The 22,719-nt window shown below is 35.6% G+C and overlaps 1 protein-coding gene and 1 long non-coding RNA gene across 5 annotated transcripts in view; both read left to right on the forward strand.

Annotated features, from left to right (window-relative positions):
* Positions 1-1,608: 1,608 nt before the first annotated feature.
* Positions 1,609-22,719, forward strand: part of QPT (quinolinate phoshoribosyltransferase) — a 202,779-nt gene continuing 181,668 nt past the window's right edge. For all 4 annotated transcript variants that reach the window (XM_089819850.1, XM_089819852.1, XM_089819851.1 and 1 more), the window contains exons 1-2: positions 1,609-1,781; positions 1,871-1,995. In XM_089819850.1, the coding sequence (XP_089675976.1) occupies positions 1,675-1,781; positions 1,871-1,995 (232 nt within the window). In that variant the 5' untranslated portion in view covers positions 1,609-1,674. The remainder of the gene's footprint in view (positions 1,782-1,870; positions 1,996-22,719) is intronic.
* LOC149566545 (uncharacterized) lies at positions 2,037-10,066 on the forward strand. The gene is made up of 2 exons (XR_016362217.1): positions 2,037-2,173; positions 9,599-10,066. It is a non-coding gene; the product is annotated as an uncharacterized LOC149566545 (long non-coding RNA).

Below are 22,719 nucleotides of genomic sequence, written 5' to 3' on the forward strand. Positions count from 1 at the left end.
TTTGTTTTTATAGTTTTTATATGAGTGAAGAATGTAATTTAATGAATATTTTTTTTTATATAATGTTTTTATAATATAATTGTAATTAATAAGATCAAATAAAAATATTTATATTATTTTTTAATTCAATGTATTCATATTGTAAATTTTAATATATTCAAAATAAATAAATAAAATTATATTAAATATTAAATAAAAATTAACTATAATCGTAAGTTTATATCTAATTAGTTTATCATATATTTTTTAAATATATATAATATTTCAAAAAAAAATCCTTTTTTTATATATTTTGTTTAACTTTATTCTATATTGAATAACTAGATGGTACAATAAGGAGGTGATCAAGATGTTCACAAATTAACTATTCAAACTATTTCATTTATTTCTTGCATAGTTAAAACATTTTTGGCACGAACTATGATGCTTTGCAACCTTGTTTATTTTAGTTTTGAATTTGATTTTAAAAATACTAATAATTATCTTACTCAGATAGAATTTTTTTCCAAATAAAATTACAATAAAAATATAAATTACAAAACAATTCTATCTGAGTAAGATAATTATTAGTATTTTTAAAATCAAATTCAAAACTAAAATAAACAAGGTTGCAAAGCATCATAGTTCGTGCCAAAAATGTTTTAACTATGCAAGAAATAAATGAAATAGTTTGAATAGTTAATTTGTGAACATCTTGATCACCTCCTTATTGTACCATCTAGTTATTCAATATAGATAAAGTTAAACAAAATATAATTTTTATTTAATATTTAATATAATTTTATTTATTTATTTTGAATATATTAAAATTTACAATATGAATACATTCAATTAAAAACAATATAAATATTTTTATTTGATCTTATTAATTACAATTATATTATAAAAACATTATATAAAAAAATATTAATTAAATTACATACTTCACTCATAAAAACTATAAAAACAAACAAAAAGGTAAATTACATTTAGGGCAGCAAACATATCTTTTCCTGACATCGATTTGCTACTGTCAGGTACAAACTCAGACTGGTACGGACTCAGACTGGAAGGGAAATAGACGGAAGGCCATTGACAGAAAGGCTAAACGGCACGGTGCAAATAAGTTGCACCGTAGCCGGTGCCCAGATTGCGCTGCCTAAGGCTTGGTGGTGAAAGGCCTCAATCCATAAAAACCCTAACGAAAGATGCCACCGACCGTCGTATTTAAATCTGACAGTGCCTTATCTTAATAATAATTATTACAACCACTTGCCTCTCTGTACTTATTTTTTGTTATTTTCGAGATTAAAAATATAATTATACCCGTAGGAAAATTACTAGTGACAATCAGAAATTAAAAATTAATGATTCTAAATTAAAAATTAATGATTTAGAAAAGAATTTAAAAATAAAACATTAGTTCCCTGGGACTAAAAATGAAAACTTGTGAATTTTTTAACTCAAAAGTTTAGCATTTTAGCCTCCCCATCCACGTCTTAGCATTTTAAGAACCACTCACGAGAAACCCAGCCCGTTTTCATTTCCAATTACTAATAATTAAAAAATAAAAACGGACCTTAACTGACTGAAGTACAATAAACAGGTACCATGTCCTGGCATTTCAATGTGACCGAGCGATTTTCTACGAACATAGAGACTACCCTATTTCTATTTATGTTGCTGTGAATTTTCATGGAGGTTGTGCAAAGCATTCGCTCTACATATTTTGCTCTTACCTCCGGAACTATCAGCACTAACTTCTCTGTGAAAGCAATTCGAAGGCCGAGGATATTTTATGGGTAGGAGATTTCAGTTGGCTTTTCTTCCTCCTGCAATTATATATTCTTGTTGAAGTACTTAAATTATTGCTTCGATTTCTCATACCTAGATGCAAAGCAGTGTCAATGGGTACCTACAAGAATTTCAATATGGCAGTGCAACCACCTGCTCACCCAACTTATGACCTCACAGCTATAATTAGATTAGCTCTAGCTGAAGATGCAGGGCATATAGGTAAATTGTCTTTTTATTTATTTCACCAACATCAGTTTTGCTGTTTTGAATATTTCGTGCTGAAGACTAATAACATTGTTGTAGCTTCTTACGGGAACAAAATGCGACTGATAAAGGATTACTTCTTCTGTAGACATGCTGAAAAATGTTGGTTAGCTTTACTGTGTGTTCCATCAAGGTAGGGTACAGGGAATGCAAGATAACCAAAACTGTACACCATGGGTAACTTTAAAGTTACGTATTGTATTTGGAAGAAGTTTAATGGAAGTAATTTTGTGTTTCTTTTATAACATCTGAAAATGCATTCATCAAGTTTTTCTGTTCCTGATGATGAATTGCTGAGTGCAATCGTAAACCTTAATACAAAAACCACACCCAGTTCCTTCCATAAACATTCTTACAGATATTTGTATAGCGAAGTGGTATGGGAATTTTAATAGGGGGCCGACGGGTTGGAACATGTGCTTGTTAGAAAGACGTTGTTGTACCTTCAACTTTAGTTAGTCTTGATTTTAATTTTGTCATAACCCAAATAAACCCAGGTCTTGGATCGATTCCTTATCAGATGTCAGTTTACTATTCCTTTGCATCTATATCATTTTAATTTGGGTTGTCAATAGCACAGAGCAATACACATCCAGGTCTGAAATTTGGTTGCCAAGATCACTCCATTGCTTTTCCCTTGACACCAGCTATCTATAACCAGTACGATGTGAAAACTTTTGGAGTAGCACTTTTTGTGAATTAATAAATGTGGGGTATGAGCTAGCAACTATTGATGTAGCCTTTTTAATTATATTGCCTTTTCTATTGCCCATTAGGGCTTTGTTTACCTTTGGCTTAGATACCATGGCAAATAGGTACTTATTCTGCCAAATTTGACCACGGTTTACACTTCTTGTTATCTGTGGAGGATACTATAACTAGAGTTGGATGCGGTACATTACCTAATACTACATGGACATGTCTTGTAAGAATTGTGATTATGAGTTTTTGCTACACAAGTACCCCTGATTTATGACCATCCTTACTAGATACTGCTCACCAAGGGAGGTGTTTCCCCTATATGAGGATCCACTATGACCTGGTTATTAGGCCACTTGAAAAAAACAGGAGGCATCCGGACCAACAAGTGATAGAAGATGGTAGTAGAACATTACAGAAGAAAAGGCACATTGATGAATGAATACACTAATAGATGACTAGGTGGGATGTTAGCTTGAATGGATGCTTGGACACTAACAAATAAATAAAACATAGCCCAAAAGAAATTTTAGAAGGCCTGTCTATATAAAGAATATAGGAAAGAAACAACACGACTATCTCACATATGCAACCCCACTCATGAGCATCATTAGAAGGAGAGAGAAACAAAAGTCTAATGGAGGGAGAAACTATATATAATCTGAATAAGGATTGATTCAGAAAAAGAAAGAGTGAAAAGAGAGTATACAAGTATTCTGTATCATAGTCACTACAACAGTAAAAACATAGAAACACTTTACTGTGAAATGTTCAATTACAATGAGAATTGATACTGATATAAGGAGACCTTAGAAGTGGACTCCATTTTGGAACACTTAAAAGGGGCAAGAATAAAGACCTGGCTATGGTAAGAAACTAAAACATTCTCAACAGCCTCATTTAGTGGTTGAGACAGCTGTAATATTTGCAGTCTCATAGACATTGTTGAAATCATTTCAGTTTATAGTATTTCACTTGAGGTCAACTACATCCACAGTGGCATGAGGAATTGATGAAATATGTAACATATATTTCTAATAACTTTTAAAAATCTAACAACATTTCAATCATGCTGAAATTTCATCCACATGAGACTCATCTCCTTATTAACAAGTATCATAGATTACTTACAGCCTTTAGCTAGGGGTGTTGTACTTTGTCCAATTGAATTCTCAGATGTAAGTAGAGGTTCTTGTCTTCTGGTCAAACAACTGAGTAAACAAGATCAGTGCCTTGTACTTTGTCTATGTAGCTTGTTTACCTTCTTTACTGAGAATTTTACACTAAGTTCTTGGCTTAGGCTAAAGGAATGTTTTGAGAGTCAAAACATGTGCTGAAATTTCTGCAAAGGAGGGCAAGTTCCTAATTATCCAAAATCATGCAATGTAACTCATTGAGACATTTATGTTGTTGCTCTTATTATTTCTTGTGTGGAATGAAGATACTACTTGGTATTATGGGTGCGCAATCAAGTCCTGTTAAATAGTTGCTTCGTGCAGAGGCTCCAAGTTTGGTTCCTGTATATTCACTGCCAAAAAGAAGTTATAAGTGTCATGTCCCCTCTTTAGCTCCTTCTAGCAGTGATATGTGAGTTAGCCTATCAAGGAGTCTCGTAGGTTGGCAAGAGTGTTTAGAGTCTCAATCAGGGTTACAGTGTTCGGATTTGAAGTTTCTGACAGTGAGGGCACGATTCAGAGGAGTTCCTTAATTATAGGAGGAGACCCCTACTTTCTAGGAGGCGGAGGTATCATCCAGCATTGACGTTATAGGAGACCGTCCCCTGGTTTCAATTTCGGGAGATTCAGAGGTCTTCCTCTTTTTAGGGTTATCCCTAGATTTGAGGGATGAGACTGTCGATTATTTCTTGATATCCGGCATCAGTCACAGGTGGTGGCAAGTTCAGTTTCACCTTTTGATGGTGATCTGGCTATTAGTTGACTCTTGGGCAAATATTTAAATATATTTAAATATTTCCCTAAGTTAGTAATTAAATATTTAAATAAGGCTAATTTATTAGCCACTAGGTTGAAATAAGGATATTTTTGCCTCCAGTTGGTTAGTTGTGTTAGGGTGTGATAGTCCGTTGGAAAGTGCCAGACCTCTACTATTTGATTTTCAGCTATAGGAGCTTCGGTGACGCTTGATACTTTTACCATGATTGAAATAATGTTTTTTCCTCTATGTTGGACGCCAATAATGAAAATAAACATTATAACCCAAAGTTTCCGCTTAAGTCATATTAGGTCATTTTTAGGGTTCGAATGCCTAGTAGGGAGTTATAAGGAGAAGCAAAGGAAGGAAAGATTATCTTTTACATTATTCATCCATCATTTTGGGTGCTTGGCTCTGGTAGAGCATTCCTCCAACTAGGACGCCAACCCTAGGTTGAGAGAGTAAACTGTTTGGGACGTAAACCTCAAGCAGCTGTGATTCAGCAAGTCTTCAGTACTATTTTCAGGCAGAAAGCAAGCAGTTTCAGCAATGGCAACCCTTCTTATCTGATCTTCAGCAGCAGCCGCCATCTCAGATCTGATCTTCAGCAGCAGCCGCCATCTCAGATCTGATCTTCAGCATTGGGCCACCTTTTCTGCACACCTGGGCATTGGAATAAGAACAGATCTGCTGCAGACCTGTAGCTGGCCGCCTATCCATATCTGGCGTTGACTGTAGCTAAGGTACTGGGTTGCTTTTATTTTTGTAACAGTTATTATTGGGTTCGTTTGGGTATTCCCAGCTTTCAAGTGCTGTGGTTTTGGATAAGTACTATGCTGTTTAAATATTGCTGTTACTAGTAGATATTGTAACACATCTATTTTGAAGAGAAAATATCAAAAATCAAACACCAAACTTCTGCACTTCTGTCTACTCTGTAAGAACACTTAAAAAATTGTAGGAGAATTCTATTTATTTAAATAAAATTACAGCAGATTAGTGAATCGGTCTACTAGGGATATTTCAGTGGTATTAGAGCCTAATCTTGCCAGCCTGTGAGTTGATTGCAATCTAGGATTGAAACACTATGGCCGATGAATAGAGAAATGCCAAGCAGAACCAAGTAGAAGAACAGGAAAGAGCAATGATGCAAACACTCATCACAACACAGCCCTTGATAGTCCAAGCCCTTGAGAGATTACAGGATAACTTGGAAAGAATGGAGTTGGATAGGCACAGCGGTAGACAGGGACGCAGTAGATCTGTGTCAGTAGCAGGGAGTCAGCACAGCCACAAATCTCATGCTTTTGTAAGGAGCTCCCTTCATTCCCATAGGCGTGAATGCCCCCATTCACCTATTGGAGACAGACCCTTGCTTCCACAATTCTTACCAGGAGAGCGTAGACCATAGGTAGATCCATTGGAGGTGGAATTTCAGGAATCTATTATGGAAGCTGCAACTGAATGGAGGGCCTTACCTCCTGAGTTCCGTGATGTTTTTCCTCTTCCCCAGTACTGTTCTTAGCATAGGGATACTACTAGGTTTAGAGGTGACAGGGGTTTTAGACCACAGCAAAATAATGATCTCAACAGAGCTATTGGGAAAGTCTCACTGGTCACTTACGATGGTACCAGTAGTACTAGTGCACGAGCTTCGGTGCACAAATTGGATATTTACTTATCTTTACGTCCCATGCTAGAGAGGGAGGCTATACAGTTCGCAATATTACATTTGAATGGGATTGCATATGACTGGTGGCATCATGGGTTGATCACCCAAGATCATGGATTGATTCACTCTTATATAGATTTTACTGAGTGGCTTATTACTCGGTTTGACCGAAAAGACACAGAGCTCTACTACAGAGAATTGGCTCATCTTAGACAGATAGGACAGGCTGAAACTTACATTAATGAATTCCCATGCATTGTTGTGATGGTACTTGATATGGCCTAGAAGCGGAGTGTGATGTTATTCATTGAGGGGTTGTAGGACAGACTTAAGGGATTGGTCTGAGCATTCCAGCCAGCCACCGTTAAGGACGCCATTGATGTAACACTAAGACTGGACGTTATTCCTACTTATCAGTTTGATAAGAGACCATTCAGGGACGCAAGACCTCCACAGAAGGCCAACACCTCATAGAATAGGGATGAACAGTCAGCTAGACCCCCTAGGATGGACCTAGAGACACGAAATGATTTGAGGAGGAAAAAGCTTTGCTTTTCATGCAAAGAATCTTGGGAGCCCGGGCATCGTTGTATGGGTAAGGACAAGTTTCATTTGATTGAGGTGACATCTGAGTTTGGTGATGAGGAGATACCTGACACTGACACTGAGGACAATCCTGAGGAGACTCATCAGGAGCAATCTTAGTTGAAATTGGACATGCCAGAGTCATTGGCGGCAACCAAAGTGACTATGGCTACCTCATCTGGTTATCCCAAATTCCACGCCTTTCGCCTGAAAGGCACATTACAGGGCCAGAGAATCATGAGCTTGGTCGATACATGAGCTACACATAATTTTATTGATCAGAAATTGGTTACAATCTGAGATGTTGAGGGTTTTGGAGTAAAGGTTGCGGATGGTGCAATTTTGGGCTGCACTAGGAGGATCTCACAACTTAGTATTCAGATGGGGGATTTCACTTTGACAGATGACTTCTATATTCTACCCTTGGAGGATTATGATGTTGTTTTGGGTATGCAGTGGCTACAAGGAATCGGAAGGTATATTATTGATCACCACCGCATGTAGTTAGAGTTATAGGAGACCGTCCCTTGGTTTCAATTTCGGGAGATTCAGAGGTCTTCCTACTTTTTAGGGTTATCCCTAGATTTAAGGGATGAGACTGTCGATTATTTCTTGATATCCGACATTAGTCACAGGTGGTGGCAAGTTCAGTTTCACCTTCTGATGGTGATCTGGCTATTAGTTGGCTCTTGGGCAAATATTTAAATATATTTAAATATTTCCCTAAGTCAGTAATTAAATATTTAAATAAGGCTAATTTATTAGCCACTAGGTTGAAATAAGGAGATTTTTGGCTCCAGTTGGTCAATTGTGTTGGGGTGTGATAGTCCGTTGGAAAGTGCTAGACCTCTACCATTTGATTTTCAGCTACAGGAGCTTCGGTGACGCTTGATACTTTTACCATGATTGAAATAATGTTTTTTCCTCTATGTTGGACGCCAATAATGAAAATAAACATTATAACCCAAAGTTTCCACTTAAGTCATATTAGGTCATTTTTAGGGTTCGAATGCCTAGTAGGGAGTTATAAGGAGAAGGAAAGAAAAGAAAGATTATCTTTTACATTATTCATCCATCATTTTGGGTGCTTGGCTCTGGTAGAGCATTCCTCCAACTAGGACGCCAACCCTAGGTTGAGAGAGTAAACTGTTTGGGACGTAACCCTCAAGCAGCTGTGATTCAGCAAGTCTTCAGTACTATTTTCAGGCAGAAAGCAAGCAGTTTCAGCAATGGCAACCCTTCTTATCTGATCTTCAGCAGCAGCCACCATCTCAGATCTGATCTTCAGCATTGGGCCGCCTTTTCTGCACACCTGGGCGTTGGAATAAGAACAGATCTGCTGCAGACCTGTAGCTGGCCGCCTATCCATATCTGGCGTTGACTGTAGCTAAGGTACTGGGTTGCTTTTATTTTTGTAACAGTTATTATTGGGTTCATTTGGGTATTCCCAGCTTTCCAGTGCTGTTATTGGGTTCGTTTGGGTATTCCCAGCTTTCAAGTGCTGTGGTTTTGGATTATTACTATGCTGTTTAAATATTGCTGTTACTAGTAGATATTGTAACACATCTACTTTGAAGAGAAAATATCAAAAATCAAACACCAAACTTCTGCACTTCTGTCTACTCTGTAAGAACACTTAAAAAATTGCAGAAGAATTCTATTTATTTAAATAAAATTACAGCAGATCAGTGAATCGGTCTGCTAGGGATATTTCAATAAGCGCCACATGAAATAAATTTTATCAGTTCTCTGTTCCTGAAAATGACCATCTCTTAGCCATAATCTTAAACTACAATTTATATGTAGCTATTTAATTATATAATAATATACTAGTACAACCCCATATAGAGTCACGTATGCTTTTTTTAAAAGGAATTTGGTTTTATTAACATTATCAGAAATTCAGATAATTGGCATCTGATACACACACAAGTTTCTTTTGCTTTGTTTACATATGGTATGAAGATGCTATTTGATGTAATGGATGGGTAGATAAGTCTGCTTTTGGAATAGATATGTGGGTCCTATTTTGGAAGTACATCATGATAAAATGTTGCAGATGAAATAAATTTTATCAGTTCTCTGTTCCTGAAAATGACCATCTCTTAGCCATAATCTTAAACTACAATTTATATGTAGCTATTTAATTATATAATAATATACTAGTACAACCCCATCTAGAGTCACGTATGCTTTTTTTAAAAGGAATTTGGTTTTATTAACATTATCAGAAATTCAGATCATTGGCATCTGATACACACACAAGTTTCTTTTGCTTTGTTTACATATGGTATGAAGATGCTATTTGATGTAATGGACGGGTAGATAAGTCTGCTTTTGGAATAGATATGTGGGTCCTATTTTGGAAGTACATCATGATAAAATGTTGCAGAATGCAGACATACTTTTCAAATGTTTACCTGGGAAAATTTTCAAACTTTAATTCTCACTTGCTTCAAGTAGAGACTACAATTTTAGTTCATTCAATTTGTTCTAATTCAATTATGTTCAATTCCATCAACCCGTATTTTTGTGAAAAATGCAATCTGGTCTTATATTTGTGTACTGTATAGATGGAACAGTTATATGGTAGCACAAATCCATCTAAATCTTGGTGCAGGATCACTGTGCTGGCTCTTGATTTTGGTTTGTTTATCTTCAATTTTGTAGACTTGTTCCAAGTTTAGTCCCTGCCAACATGTGTTCATGAGATAAAGCAGAACTTCGTAACAATACAGTGACAGGAAGTCAGATAGCTGTTGGGAGTTAAACGACCATCATTTTAGACAGTCGGAAGTTGTTGCTGAGAAGTCGAACAGTTTCACCTCATGCCCTTCTTGATCTATAAAGGGAAGATTGACTGCCTTTGAAGGGGGTTGGAATGAGTTGAGAGAAAGTAGAATATATTACTCCCAAGAAGCAGCCCAATGATGAAGAATAGAATTGCAGATTGCCAGAAGGTGCAGAGCTGTTTTGTTGAAGAAGTGACTGATAGTTGGACTTGTTGGAAGTTGTGAGTCTGTTTTGCCGTGTGTTAGAAGTTACTTGTGGAATCGAAAGGACACTGTAAAACCTTGATGATGAATCAATAAAGAAGTATTTCAATGAGATTCTGCTCATTGTATCTGTTGATTCCAATCTTTGTTGTCCAGTTTCTATTCACTCTGCAGCATGAATGTTTATTGATAAAATTCGTTTTTTAACTGAACTTCTTATCAGTTTTCTTAGGATTCTCCCCTCTACAAGATTCTGTCATTTTTCTATCATGGAATCAAAACAGCGCATTCAAGCCTTTTGATGTGTTTGTATTGTCTTTTTAGTTTCTACAGCCCCTGAGGGCAGAGTAATTTTAGTTTTGTTTGTGATTATGAGTATTGTCTCCATGAAATCTGGATCTGGCATTTTTCTCTGATAAGTAGTGGTTCAATGTTTTTGCATCCAGTGGTTTTGTTCTCACAGTTTTGATCTCCTTTTAACCCTTCAAACCCCTTCTCGGAATGGATAAATTCTAATAACTCTAGCAGTGATTGCTTGATCATATGTAGAAAAAGAAAATAAAATTTAAACAGTAAACCGAAAATTTTGAACTAAACGAACTTCTCATTTTGCATGACAGCTTAATTCTTCTTTCAGAAGTGACAATTAGTTTTACAATATGGGCTGGTAAAGCCCGAAAAAGCCTGGTAAGTCAGTTATTCAAAGTCAAATAGCCATGTCTAACATTACTATTAAAAATCAAGCTTGCCCGAAAAAGCCTGGTAACTCAGTTATTCAAAGTCAAATAGCCATGTCTAACATTACTATTAAAAATCAAGTGAACCAGCTTGGTCTATAAAACCGCAGAAATAATTAATACTAAACAAAATCACTGACCAAATCAGCCATAAGGGGCTTGAAAAGGCTTGAAAAAAGTTCTCCTTAACTGATACTTGTACACCAGGCTCTCTCAGAAGGATTCAGTAGTTGCATGGGAGACATTCCAAAAACCACTCCTGAATGTTAATTTGCATATTATCGACATGTAGGACATGTTCATGATGGTACAGTGCCAGATTGATGTTATTCTGGCCAGTAAGTGCACAATTTGTTGAAGATTTCCCAGTTCTTCTGATTGTTAAATCCAAGCTACAGAAACTCTTGACTCAAGCATATCCCCAAAATTCTTCTCCAGCAGGATAATGTTGTCATTAGGAAGGATTCTATTGAGGAGTTCACTGTTTTGTTACCAAGTTAGAAACCATAGACCTAAGTTTGTGAATGATGTCCTTTGTAATGGAAGCCCTGGTATCAATTGCCATAGAGTTGCATAAGCCATTCTCACCCAAAATATCTTTAACATGTGGGGTTGCAATGTCATGGATACAAAATGTTTTCTTTGGGTGGCAGTTTGATGTTTGTAGATCAGAGAAGACAAATTCACATCAAACTATTCCAACAGAAGCAATGAAATGTAAGAATAACACAGGAATTCCCCATGGCAACGTGTGCTGGGAATCAGAGCACCGCATGCATCAGGTCATTTGACATAACAAAGTTTGTCTGGAGAACTATTATGGATGATAAATTTGATACTGCATTAATTACATATGCAAAAAGGTCATCAATACTAGATGACTTTAAGCAATGTGAAACTCAAAAAATGCAACCAAAAGCAATAACACCACAAATCTCCAACAGAGTGGAAGTAAATTAAGACTAGATCTACTCTAGGGAAATCCTTTTGTTAATTTTTACTAAGTTTAGATCAGATTTGTAGTATGACTTTCTTTTGGTTCAGAATCTTATTGTTTCAATACGGATATGTTGCAGATTCAAACTTTCAATGTTCAATCGATTTGATTTCCTGCAGGGCTTTATATGTATATGTACTGTTATAAAGATAAGAAATGCTTTTAATCACTGAACTTTAATTGTTATCCAGGTCATGCTTTGTATTTATTGATTTTGATACTTGCAAGAATGGATTCATTTGATATAAATAATCTATGATAGGGTACGTGGGTGAATGGGAATGTCTCTAATTAGAGACATTACCATTCACCTGGATATCTTAACATAGATTAGTTATCAATAACAGTTGCTAATACAGATCAGTTTGCATAGCACTAATTCATTATTGTGTATAACTCACACATAATACTTGTATGATCGATAATATCAAGATGCCAAATATGGATCGGCATATCAGTCAAGTTGATAATAATATGAGATAAACAATGATCGGCATATACAGAAATGCCGATAATCATATGAAATACATACAAACTTTTCTCAATGAAATATATATAAGTGCATCAGTTGTATTCAGAAAGCAATACCAGAATAACATTGAACTTATGTATTGTATTGAGAAAGCAATATCAGAATAACATTGAACTAATGTTTATCAATATGCAAGTCATATTGATATGATATATGCATAAAGTTCATATTTGCTACTCATAGTGTTTCTCTGACCGAAGCTACAAAACCTTTTGTGGGAGAAAAACTCCAAGAAATTGGGAATAAATTATTCACGGATCTCCAACAAATCGGGACTAAAGTACTCATTTCTATCCATGATTCCAATGACAATTTAGGTGTTAAGCATCTTGCACTTATTTCTATCCCAACCGTAACACAAATTCATTCAGTCACTAAGATCTTTAGCAACTCTCTAATAGCTCATCATTCTGTTGTGCCCGAAGAAAAGTCTACTTTGGACCTATGAACTGCCTGAATCCACTAGAAATTCCATTGACATATTGGGCTGGTCAAAAGAAATTGGGAAGTCGCCATCCTCTAGTTAGCTTGTTCAGGTTTACAATTGCATATTATTGTTTTACATTACATAACAAACTGAACGCTACAGGCCTTTTTCTGTTTCACAACAAATTTTCACTTATCATTAAGAGGATTTACAAAACTGCCATGGCTAATTGTGAAACCGCCACTTCCTTCTGAAGAAACTACTGCATACCTAGATGAAACTTCTTTGATGATTACAAATTTTCCATCCGTTGGAAACTGACAGATTTATCCAGAATCAAGAAACTCTCCTCCTTTCTCAATTTTCTTTTTCTACCCTATCTTTCTCTAAGATGTCCTATACCATCCTTAATATTCTCTAGCATCTAAGTATCTAACCTGGCCTCAGAACCTCTTCTTCTTTGTTACCATGAATTCAAGTCAATGTTTTTGTGGATCGAATCTCCCTAATACGTATGCTTTTGGTCCCTAAAAGCTACGAAGACAAAACATATGCTTCTGATCTGTAAAAGCTACAAAGACAAAGTAGGAAGGATGCTCCTCTTGATAGATGACATGGCTGCCATCTAACCTTACTCCACTCCAACCAAGATCTTGGAAACCTTTTGTCACTAATCATTTGATTAGTGATATAATGTCAAAAAGCTTGAACATGAGCTTTATTGGCTTTTGTTTACATTCCCCTCTTCCTTTCCCATGGAGATTTGAGAGCCCTATAGGTAGTTTTTGTCTGACTTGGTAAGAAGACAGCATAAAGCTTTGTCCCTCCTTGATGAAGTGACACTTGTTTGACTTACAACAATAAACTACTTTCTTGTCAAAGATATATGGACTGCAAATGCATCCAAAGGAACAACATCAAAGAATGATGTAATCACCAAACTTAGGGTTTGCAACAAACATAAATCTAGACTGTCTGTTACACGAAAATCAACACCTTTGATCTAACATTAAGCATAAGCCTTGGGGTGTCAATAATTTTCTACCCTAAAACTTCCAATAAAAAATTGAGAAATGAGGTTAGATAATGAATAACAACAAAAAAATTGCATCAATTTTTGTTAAATTTTTCTAGACCATGGTAAACAAATTTTGTGCAAAACAATTAACCCTAACAACAGAGTAATTAAAATGAAAAATTCCAGTGAAAACAGTGCACCAAAGTATGCTATCTACAAACAAACATTGCTGTAAAATGAACAAAAACTCACAAGTCTGAACTCTTTTAGCATTTTGATTTGTCTTGTGCAAGACAACATAAAGTGGAACAGCGTGTGAGTTAAAACCTCACTTCAAAATAGAAGGGGAAGCTGTTTGGAACTTTTCAAAACCTGACACAAAAGTAAACTAGACTATAGCTGTAGACAAAATATGCAGATATAAATACTCTATAAGATGTCAGAGTGAGGATCCACATAAAAATGATGAAGTGCCTATGTTTTTGCCTTGGATGCATGCAGTTGATTGTTGAAAACTGTGCCATATAACAAGATTTATCAGATGTGAAAGGCTGAATATATTTAAGCATGAACAGAGACAACAACTTCCTATTGACTAAAACGAATACATGTGCTGCAAACAAGTTTTTGAAGGAATAACTATTTGACAAGACATAATTCCAAGAAAAATTGCCAAGGCCAAATCTCCCTTGTACATTTTGTCTTTATTCTCCCATCATTTATAATTGATTCGAGATAGTTTTTAATGGGTCTCCCTTGCACAAAGTTTGCATAAGTGTGGCCCTTCACCATCGCCCATGTGCTTATCATGTGTTGGAAGTTACAAAGGTCCTAGAAATTCCAAGTGTGAAGGTTTTCTATTCAAATTCCAGAATCCACCGAGTTTCAGAAATTTGGTTTTTCTCATCCTAGGACACCTTTCCCTCAAATCCCCTTTTATCCTTGCTTTTGTTGGAGTATCAAACCTTTTCTTATGGACATGCTTTTGGTTAGACCCCTGCATTTTGACACTTAGTGAGACGTTACCTTTTGGCTTTACACTTTCAGCCATTTGTTTACTTGCATACCTAATAGTATTGGTTGCTTGGAATTTCCAATCCCTGACACTTAGCATTTGCCTCTCTATTTCTCATTGGTGTTGTAAATGTGGGAATATCAATGTGGTACTTTTGGTAGGTGTATTCCTGACTCCTATTCCTTAATATTTTCCATTGAGTTCTTATCAGTTTTGTGAAGTCGAGTGTATCCATACTTGTGTGCCTCGTGGAATGAGTTCCTTGGTTTCCTTGACCCTTGACTCCTAATATCCTTTCATGTATCCTTTGGGAGTTGATGATTTTGTGATACATTTAAGCATGAGGTATGGTGCGCTTGATTCTCAATCCTTGTGTAATGTCCCCTTTTTCGTGAGCATCAGAGGCTAATTAGTTTGATAGAGGGTCTCAGATGGTCGAGTTAGAGGCTATTATCCCACTTTAGTGATCAGGAATGTTTAGGAGCACTCCTCATTTGAATAAGATTAGGAAGCTTACTATTTATGGTAAATTACAATTTTGGGAAAGTCAGGGTTACTATAATGAGTAGGTTATTTGAAAAATTGGTAGCAGCATGGAGTTGAGCGGGACATTCACATAGCTTCCAATTTGGGACTTACTATTTATAGTAAGTCAACTTATGGTTAGTGTTACTTATAGTAAGGCACCTTGGTGTTTGAGTCAAACAATGAGAACCTAGATTTAAAGCAAGTCCTTCAAAGACTTTAATAAGCTATTAAAGTCATTTATAATCATTAATTAAATTTCATTTAATTAATGATTTAATATGAAGTTTATATTATAAAGCGTGCTCAAGTGCATTAAACGTTTCTTCAAAGACTTTAATAAGCTATTAAAGTCATTTATAATCATTAATTAAATTTTATTTAATTAATGATTTAATATAAAGTTTATATTATAAAGTGTGCTCGAGTGCATTAAATGTTTATTTAATGATAAAGTGACTTGGTGCTTATATTTGGAGGGAAATATAATAAACTATTATATTTCAACCATGGAACAAAATTAAATATCTTCAAAATATTATATAGTTTCGTCCTTTATAATTATTATTTTAATTTTATAAATAATTTATATGATAGATAAGTCGAAAGAATCAATTATAGCATTTTAAAATTGAACGTCATAGATATTGAGAAATATTTTATTGTTTCCAAATCTATGTCGAGTTTGTCTCCAAATCACAGGAGTTAAAATACATTCCAAACTGTTTTAAAATTGCGTCCATATATTTGATCTGTCGCATCTTGATTACTAAATTTTTTATAATTAATGTGCGTAGAATTTTATAAAGTTGTATGTTTTTTAAACTTATAATCTGACTCTATCGCCCTTTGGCATTGGTCTTTATATTTTTTCATAATTCGCAATCCATATGCTGTCAATTATTTCATATCTTTCCCTCTGAAGAATTAATATATTCATTTGTTGCATTAATCTATACTTATTCTTATTTTAAAAACATTCATACAATCATTTACTTTTATTCTTAATTCATAAATCACAAGTTTGAAGTTTTTGATAATTCTTGCAATTTTGGAAGCTTTCGTAACATTCACATTCTAATCAATCTGCCACAAGTGTCTTGGACCTAAGTGTTTCGTTCAGGATCAGGTGCACCCGCCTTGGCCTTGCAGAGCTAGAAGTGCAGGGGATTTGGATCGCATCGATCAATCCCGTCAAGTTGGCCATAACGGTTGGATATCCTAACATCAAGTTGGCAAGACTCATAGGATTCCAATCTGTAGTTATGGGAACCAACAACTTGGATGCAATTTTTATTTATGAATGTATCAACAACCCTCAAATAATTGGCGTGGATATAAGGAGGTGTTAGGAGGTGCTTGCTGGAGTTCATAAGTTTAATACTTATTGTGAATGGAGAAAATTTTGGGCAATTGATATTTGATTGCAAGGTTTGATATTATTGCTATCTCTTAGTCGTGGCCTTTTGAAGTATCGAAGAGAGATTTGATGCCCTTGCTGGTGCATGTGGCTTGAAAGACGGTTGCAAAGTTTTTGTTATTTGTATTACATCTATGAAGATCAGAAAGGGGAAGTTTTTTCGTAGATTAGGAATTCCTAGATTATCAAGAAGACTATTCCCCTAGCTGCAAACCTAGTGACAGTCTTTGTTAGATTTTATTTAGACCTTCTAATTGTTTTATATTTGAGGAAGTTTTCAAGGGAAGTCTATTTGTAAATAAGTCCTATTATCGAATCTGATATTATAATTACTTGGATTTTTAAATTAAGATGTTTGATTAATTATGTCTGTGGATGGATCTGTGACAAGCTCATTAATTATTGTTTTGCCTAAACATTCTAATACTGGCTGCCTTCTATTACTAGAGTTCATATTTATCAGACTTTGTAATGTTTGAAGTTGGAAATTATATGTATGCAGAGACTCTAGAATGGTATAGTTCTAGACTTATTGAGCCAATATTGTTAAAGTAATCTTGTCAAAATTAAGAGAGTCATCACATTGGGCATTTGTGTTGTGTTTACTATTATATCAATTGCTAAAGATGGAAGCCAAATCTCATCAATAGAGGCACTGGATATTCAACTTGTGTGAGTTTTGGGCATGAATTTACAAATTGTGGGATTGTATCTGAATGCAATTGCAATTTGTGGGTTCTATCTTTGCATTGTTGAAAGCATGTCCAGTACATTGTCTAGTTTGAGTGTGCAAATTCTCTGTAGTGATTCTTCCTTCATATTGGGATTGAGATTGAGAGGGAGCTTGAGCAGCAAATGGAGAGTGCCAAGTCCTTTGCAGAGGATCAACCAGCTTGTGAAGCAATGTGGCTTCAAAAGCTCCTTGTTTGATCAACCATTGGAATCAACTATAATTTATCATGATAATCTAAGCTGTGAGAATGCTGCCTTAAATGAGAGGAGTCTCAACATTGGTTACTCTTATTATGTGCTATAATTCATTTTTCTCCAAGAGGGAGAAATTTGAGGTGAAAGCCCTTGTAATGCATTTTTCTCTCAGATTGAGAAATTTAAGGTGAAAGTCCTTGCATTCCATTTTTACTTTGAGATGGAGAAAAATTGAGGTAAAGGCCTTGTTTCTCTTTCTACTCATTGGAGTGGCCATAGTGAATGTCATGTTGAGAGACTTTGTGACAACATCATGTTAAGTGACTCCGTAATGTGAGCTTGTGTTTATTTCACCCATGGGAGTAGCCATGGTGAACATCATGTTGAGAGACTCCATGATAAGTTTTGGTGTCCATCATAATGGGTGTAGCCATTGTAATTGTCATGTTGAGAGACTCCATGTCATGATAATCTGGAATATATATATCTCCTTTGCTAAGAGGGAGTGCTAAAGATTGGTCGCTATAGGAGATATTAACTATACCTGCAATGTCTTTATCAGCATACAATATCACATTCTTTGAAGACTAAGAAGAGTCTTCAGCAGATGAAAGACTATATGTATATGTGGTGATGAGACATCAAAGAGTCTTATCATGTCTGGCTTTTGGCAAGCAGAGAGTCCTAGGCTTGCGTAACTATTGATGATTTGAAGAACCTCATCATATGTAGCGCTGCCATTATGATAATTATGATGTATGTGGCCGCCGAAGCTTTTAATGAGGAATGGTTCATTTATCTGGAGAGTCCTATCCTTGGTATCGGTCATTAAAACTCAATGAAACATCTTAATCTTGAGAATATGAAACAACAAGCATTGATAATTGTCGTTAGTTCTTGCAACTCAGGAGTTAGAGATGTAAAGTATATCATTCTTGTTTCACCATTTTTCTGAGTATTGGCTAATATTCATGGGTCACGTGATTCTGATGATAGAAGGGACGTCTTACATTGGATATTGATTATTATTAGTTTGACGTCTTTCATTGGATATTGATTATTATTAGTTTGCAGAGTATATGATCATTGAAGCTGTTGTAGCATTGATTTTGAAGACTATTGTTTTGGCAGATTGTGGCTGTAGGAGTGTTTTGAATCTTACAACATTGTTGATCAGCATTGTTAAATTTTGTATTTAGTATGTATTTGTAGGAGATAGTGTGAAGGTTGTTTGTTATTATCTCTGTATACAACATTCATTTGGTGTGTAGTCGCAAGCTCATTATTTTGTAAGGGGAGTTCTGTTGATTGTTTATTGGTGTAAAAGCTCAAGACTTTGTCAGCTGTGTACTGGAGACTATTTTTATTACTAAATAATGGAGTACTTTTTGGTGTGTCTAGGTTTTTCCCTCGAGTATGAGTGGTTTCCCAAGGTATCTCTGGTATTCTTATATCTTGATTTATCTTTCCTGTATTTTTTTATGCAATTTGGTTTCAAAATTTTTCAAAACTATCTAGTGAAATTGTGCTAATTTATGGTATCATTCAGTGCCATCATTGTGGTTAATTTGGTGACTGATTTGGCAAGAAGATTCAACATGTCATCAAGGAAACGTTAGAGTTAAAGGGAGGAGTTAATGGCAGATCACAACCTTTATTAAAGGCTGCATTGGACTTTATTTGGTTGTCGTGGCTCATTGTGGGTTGACATTCATAACCTACAGGCAATGACCAAGGCTAGGTAGGCTGCGTATGAAATTTCTGGGCGGCATAAATAGATTATAGGTACATGTGGAAGCTGAGTGCTTTCAGATAAAATTACCTTGGTTAGGTGACAGTGATTATTCAGAGGAAGCAACAGTACAATTATAAGTGTCTTTTGGATACAAGTGACCAGTCCCACGTTTTCTATATTTGTTTTCATATATAACTCATATGCATTGTATTTGACATCATAAATTTTGCATAGAGGGATGATGAAATAAAGTTGCTAAAGATTTGCCATATTGGAATTTGTTTATTTCAAGCATTGTAATTTTTCATGCATTGGTATATTTCTGGAACTGCAAAACCATATAAATACAAACAAGGCAAACACATATATATTCAGAAATCAGAATTTAAGGATTGGATGCCAGCCTTTTGGTGAAATGTCAAAAGGTCAAAATTAAGTCTTCAGAGGTAGAACCATTGGGGTTCTTACAATGGTATCAGAGCGGTTTTGTGCCAACCTGCTGGGATTCAAAATTAAAAGACATATTGATCATATATATGATATTTGAGTGACCGACACTCTTGTTTTGTTTTAGTATGGGTATAATGAATTCTATAGAAGAACTCATGCCAGAGCTCATGCAGGCCTTTTAAAACTATGATATTAATTTAACAAGGTTTCTACAAGTAATCATTGTTCACCCCTCCTATCTTTCTGTCATGAGACCTGATAACAGATAATAGATGATGACTATAGTGTCATAGACCCTCAATAATGTATTATTATCAATGTACATATGAATTTAATAATAATCACATTTGATGAGATTTTTATGATTATATATTAATAGTAATTTGATATTGTTATTGATTCTATATTAGTCATTAGTTAAAATTGATTTATTATTAAAACTCATAAATCCAAATGTTTCACCTATAACTATAAGAATACTATTCAATTAATAAAGCATTAATGCATATATAAACATCACAATGCATATCACTGATAACTATATTTATATTTCCTCTAACAATTGGATGGCGTGCGACTCTTTGTTTAAGCCACGGGAGCACGAATAGGCGTGTGTTTTTCAATGTCCACGCCACCCTATTTATAGGGGATGAGAGTGTTATTTCATATCATCGAACAGACTGAGATTGGAAAACAGTAATAATAAAGGAAACAGCCACCGAAAAAGTAACCAGCCCATGTGTCAAACACCATACTCTTTCTCCACTGATATTTATACCATGCAGGCAAGGAAGGGAGTGAGAAAAAGAGTAGCAACACGCAGGACAAGTATTAAGAAAAGGCAGAATAACCTACCTTGATTGTGGGTCATTCCACATAAGACTGATTAGGATTTGAGTAAGAAGTATTTTGGTGTGAACAAGGTAAGACCCAATAATAGCCATTGGTCAACAAGAAAAGACAGACAACTCTTACAGATATTGGGGCATGCGATTAAGCATATATTTAAATATAACACATCCTTAACAATCAGAGGTGATGTACGAGTTTTTAATCCAAACCCTATATTTATGGGTATGAGATAAATGGATAGAAATTTATTATGTGGGATTGAGACATGTGATATACATATGTTTGTAAGGTCATATATATGACATTGATGTAGACGTATACCTTAATAAATATATGCATATAAGATCTATTTTATATAAAGGGATTGTTAAGGAGGTTTATATTTATATAGACGTACATAATTTGTAATGCAAGGGGATTAGGATGTTTTTAGCCGAACTCCCTTATTTTCTCACTATACTTGTAGGAGTTCATAGTTGGTGTTGTGTAGGGAGAGCCGAAGTGAAACTAGAGGATATATTGGTTTTAAGGGCCCTATGACAAGTAAATCCATGCTCTCCTTAGGATGGGTATAGGATGGATGTAAGGAATCAACAATAGAACATTCTAAATACTAAGGACATTACAAGATATATGTCATTCCTCAAAGTTTATTAAATTACTTATGTAGTAATGGATGCCAAACTTTGATTATCAACAACCTTCAAGTAGGGGTCATCACAAGTGCTACCGGAGCATAATCCCGCCATCCTGTGAATAGAAGATTATGGAAACTCAAGAGGGAAGGACAAAGAGAACTGATGCAGGAGCATCCTAGGCTTGCCTGCAATCCTGCATGTTTGGAGGAATTTTGGTTAAGTGGAGGACAATTGAGATTGGATTTTGGCGGAGTTATGATTTTCATGGTTAGGGATGTGTTGGAGACGCATTGGGGAACCTTTCCTCATGATTGCATAGAGATTGGATGGATTGAGTTGAAGTTTGAGCTGTTTGTACCTTGCTACTGGAACTGTGTTTTTTGGTTTTTGGGTGCCTGTTGCAGGGCATGTAACTAATTTTGCACAATGAATGGGAGGATGCGCACTTCAGGGGTTGAAGTGGGCCTAGAGTACTTCCTTGTGTCAAGGGTGCAAGTTCTAATTCCTCATAAGTTGGGAGATATGGCAATTCTCTCGGAGTATCGATTTCTGGCAGTTTTGCGCGACAATTTTCTGTGCTTGACTTTTGGGATGGTTGCGCACTTATCCTTGGTGAATCAGCCTTTGCACCTTTAAGGGGTGGTAGAGGACCTAAAGTTATACCTGCGGTTCAAAGCACGAGTTCTAATTTAATTGGAGCTAGGAGATATTGCAATTTTGCTCAGATATCGATTTCTGGACATTTAATTGCTGTTGTAGGCCGACTTGTGGCTCTTCAAGTATTTAATGTTAAGTTTTATATAATTTGTAATTGCTAGGCCGACTTTTGGCTTAGATTGGTCTAAGTAGGGGTCTTGTGGAGTCTTTTAGTCATAGAGTTGGGATAGAATGAAGGATGGATGTGAATTTGAAGAGCTAGAGCTGCGGCTTAGGAACTAGAGGATCTCTTGGTGGACCTAAGGGTACAAGTGTGGATTCTTCTTGATGTTCTTATCCAATTGTGTAGCTGGACTAGCTGAGATTGGTTTTGTAAGTTGGATCTTGTTGGATCTTGCAGAACTGATTTTGTAATTGCTGTTTCTATTTGGCCCTAACTCGGAAGGCCTTACAGCCGGGCATATTGCATATAATTGGTTATATTTTATGAACAAATTATTGTATTTGGTATCAAATCTTGCATTGTTGCTTCTTGCTGTTGTGTTTCCACTGTGTGGTTATATAGCTGGGGGCTAGGACATTGTCTTTGGGGATTCCCCTGCCTTGTGCTGCATCAGATGGTATTAGAGCGAAGGTTGTTCCTAAGTGTGTTGACAGATCATTGAAGCTAAGGTAGTTTACACCAGGATTTAATTTGCAAAGAAGCTTGACCTTGTGGCTGATTGATCTTCTGGATTGGTGGATTTGTCGCTTAGGGTTTGCTAAAATTTTGGAAGATGCTTTCAAGAAGATTGGACCCTAGGGCAATTGATGATCTTAGTGATGCTGTAGAAGAACGGATCTTAGAGAAGGTTAAAGCAAATTT

This window comes from Cupressus sempervirens, chromosome 3, assembly GCF_028749045.1.
Source record: "Cupressus sempervirens isolate cs-2001-9-10 chromosome 3, ASM2874904v1, whole genome shotgun sequence".
Lineage (NCBI taxonomy): Eukaryota > Viridiplantae > Streptophyta > Pinopsida > Cupressales > Cupressaceae > Cupressus > Cupressus sempervirens.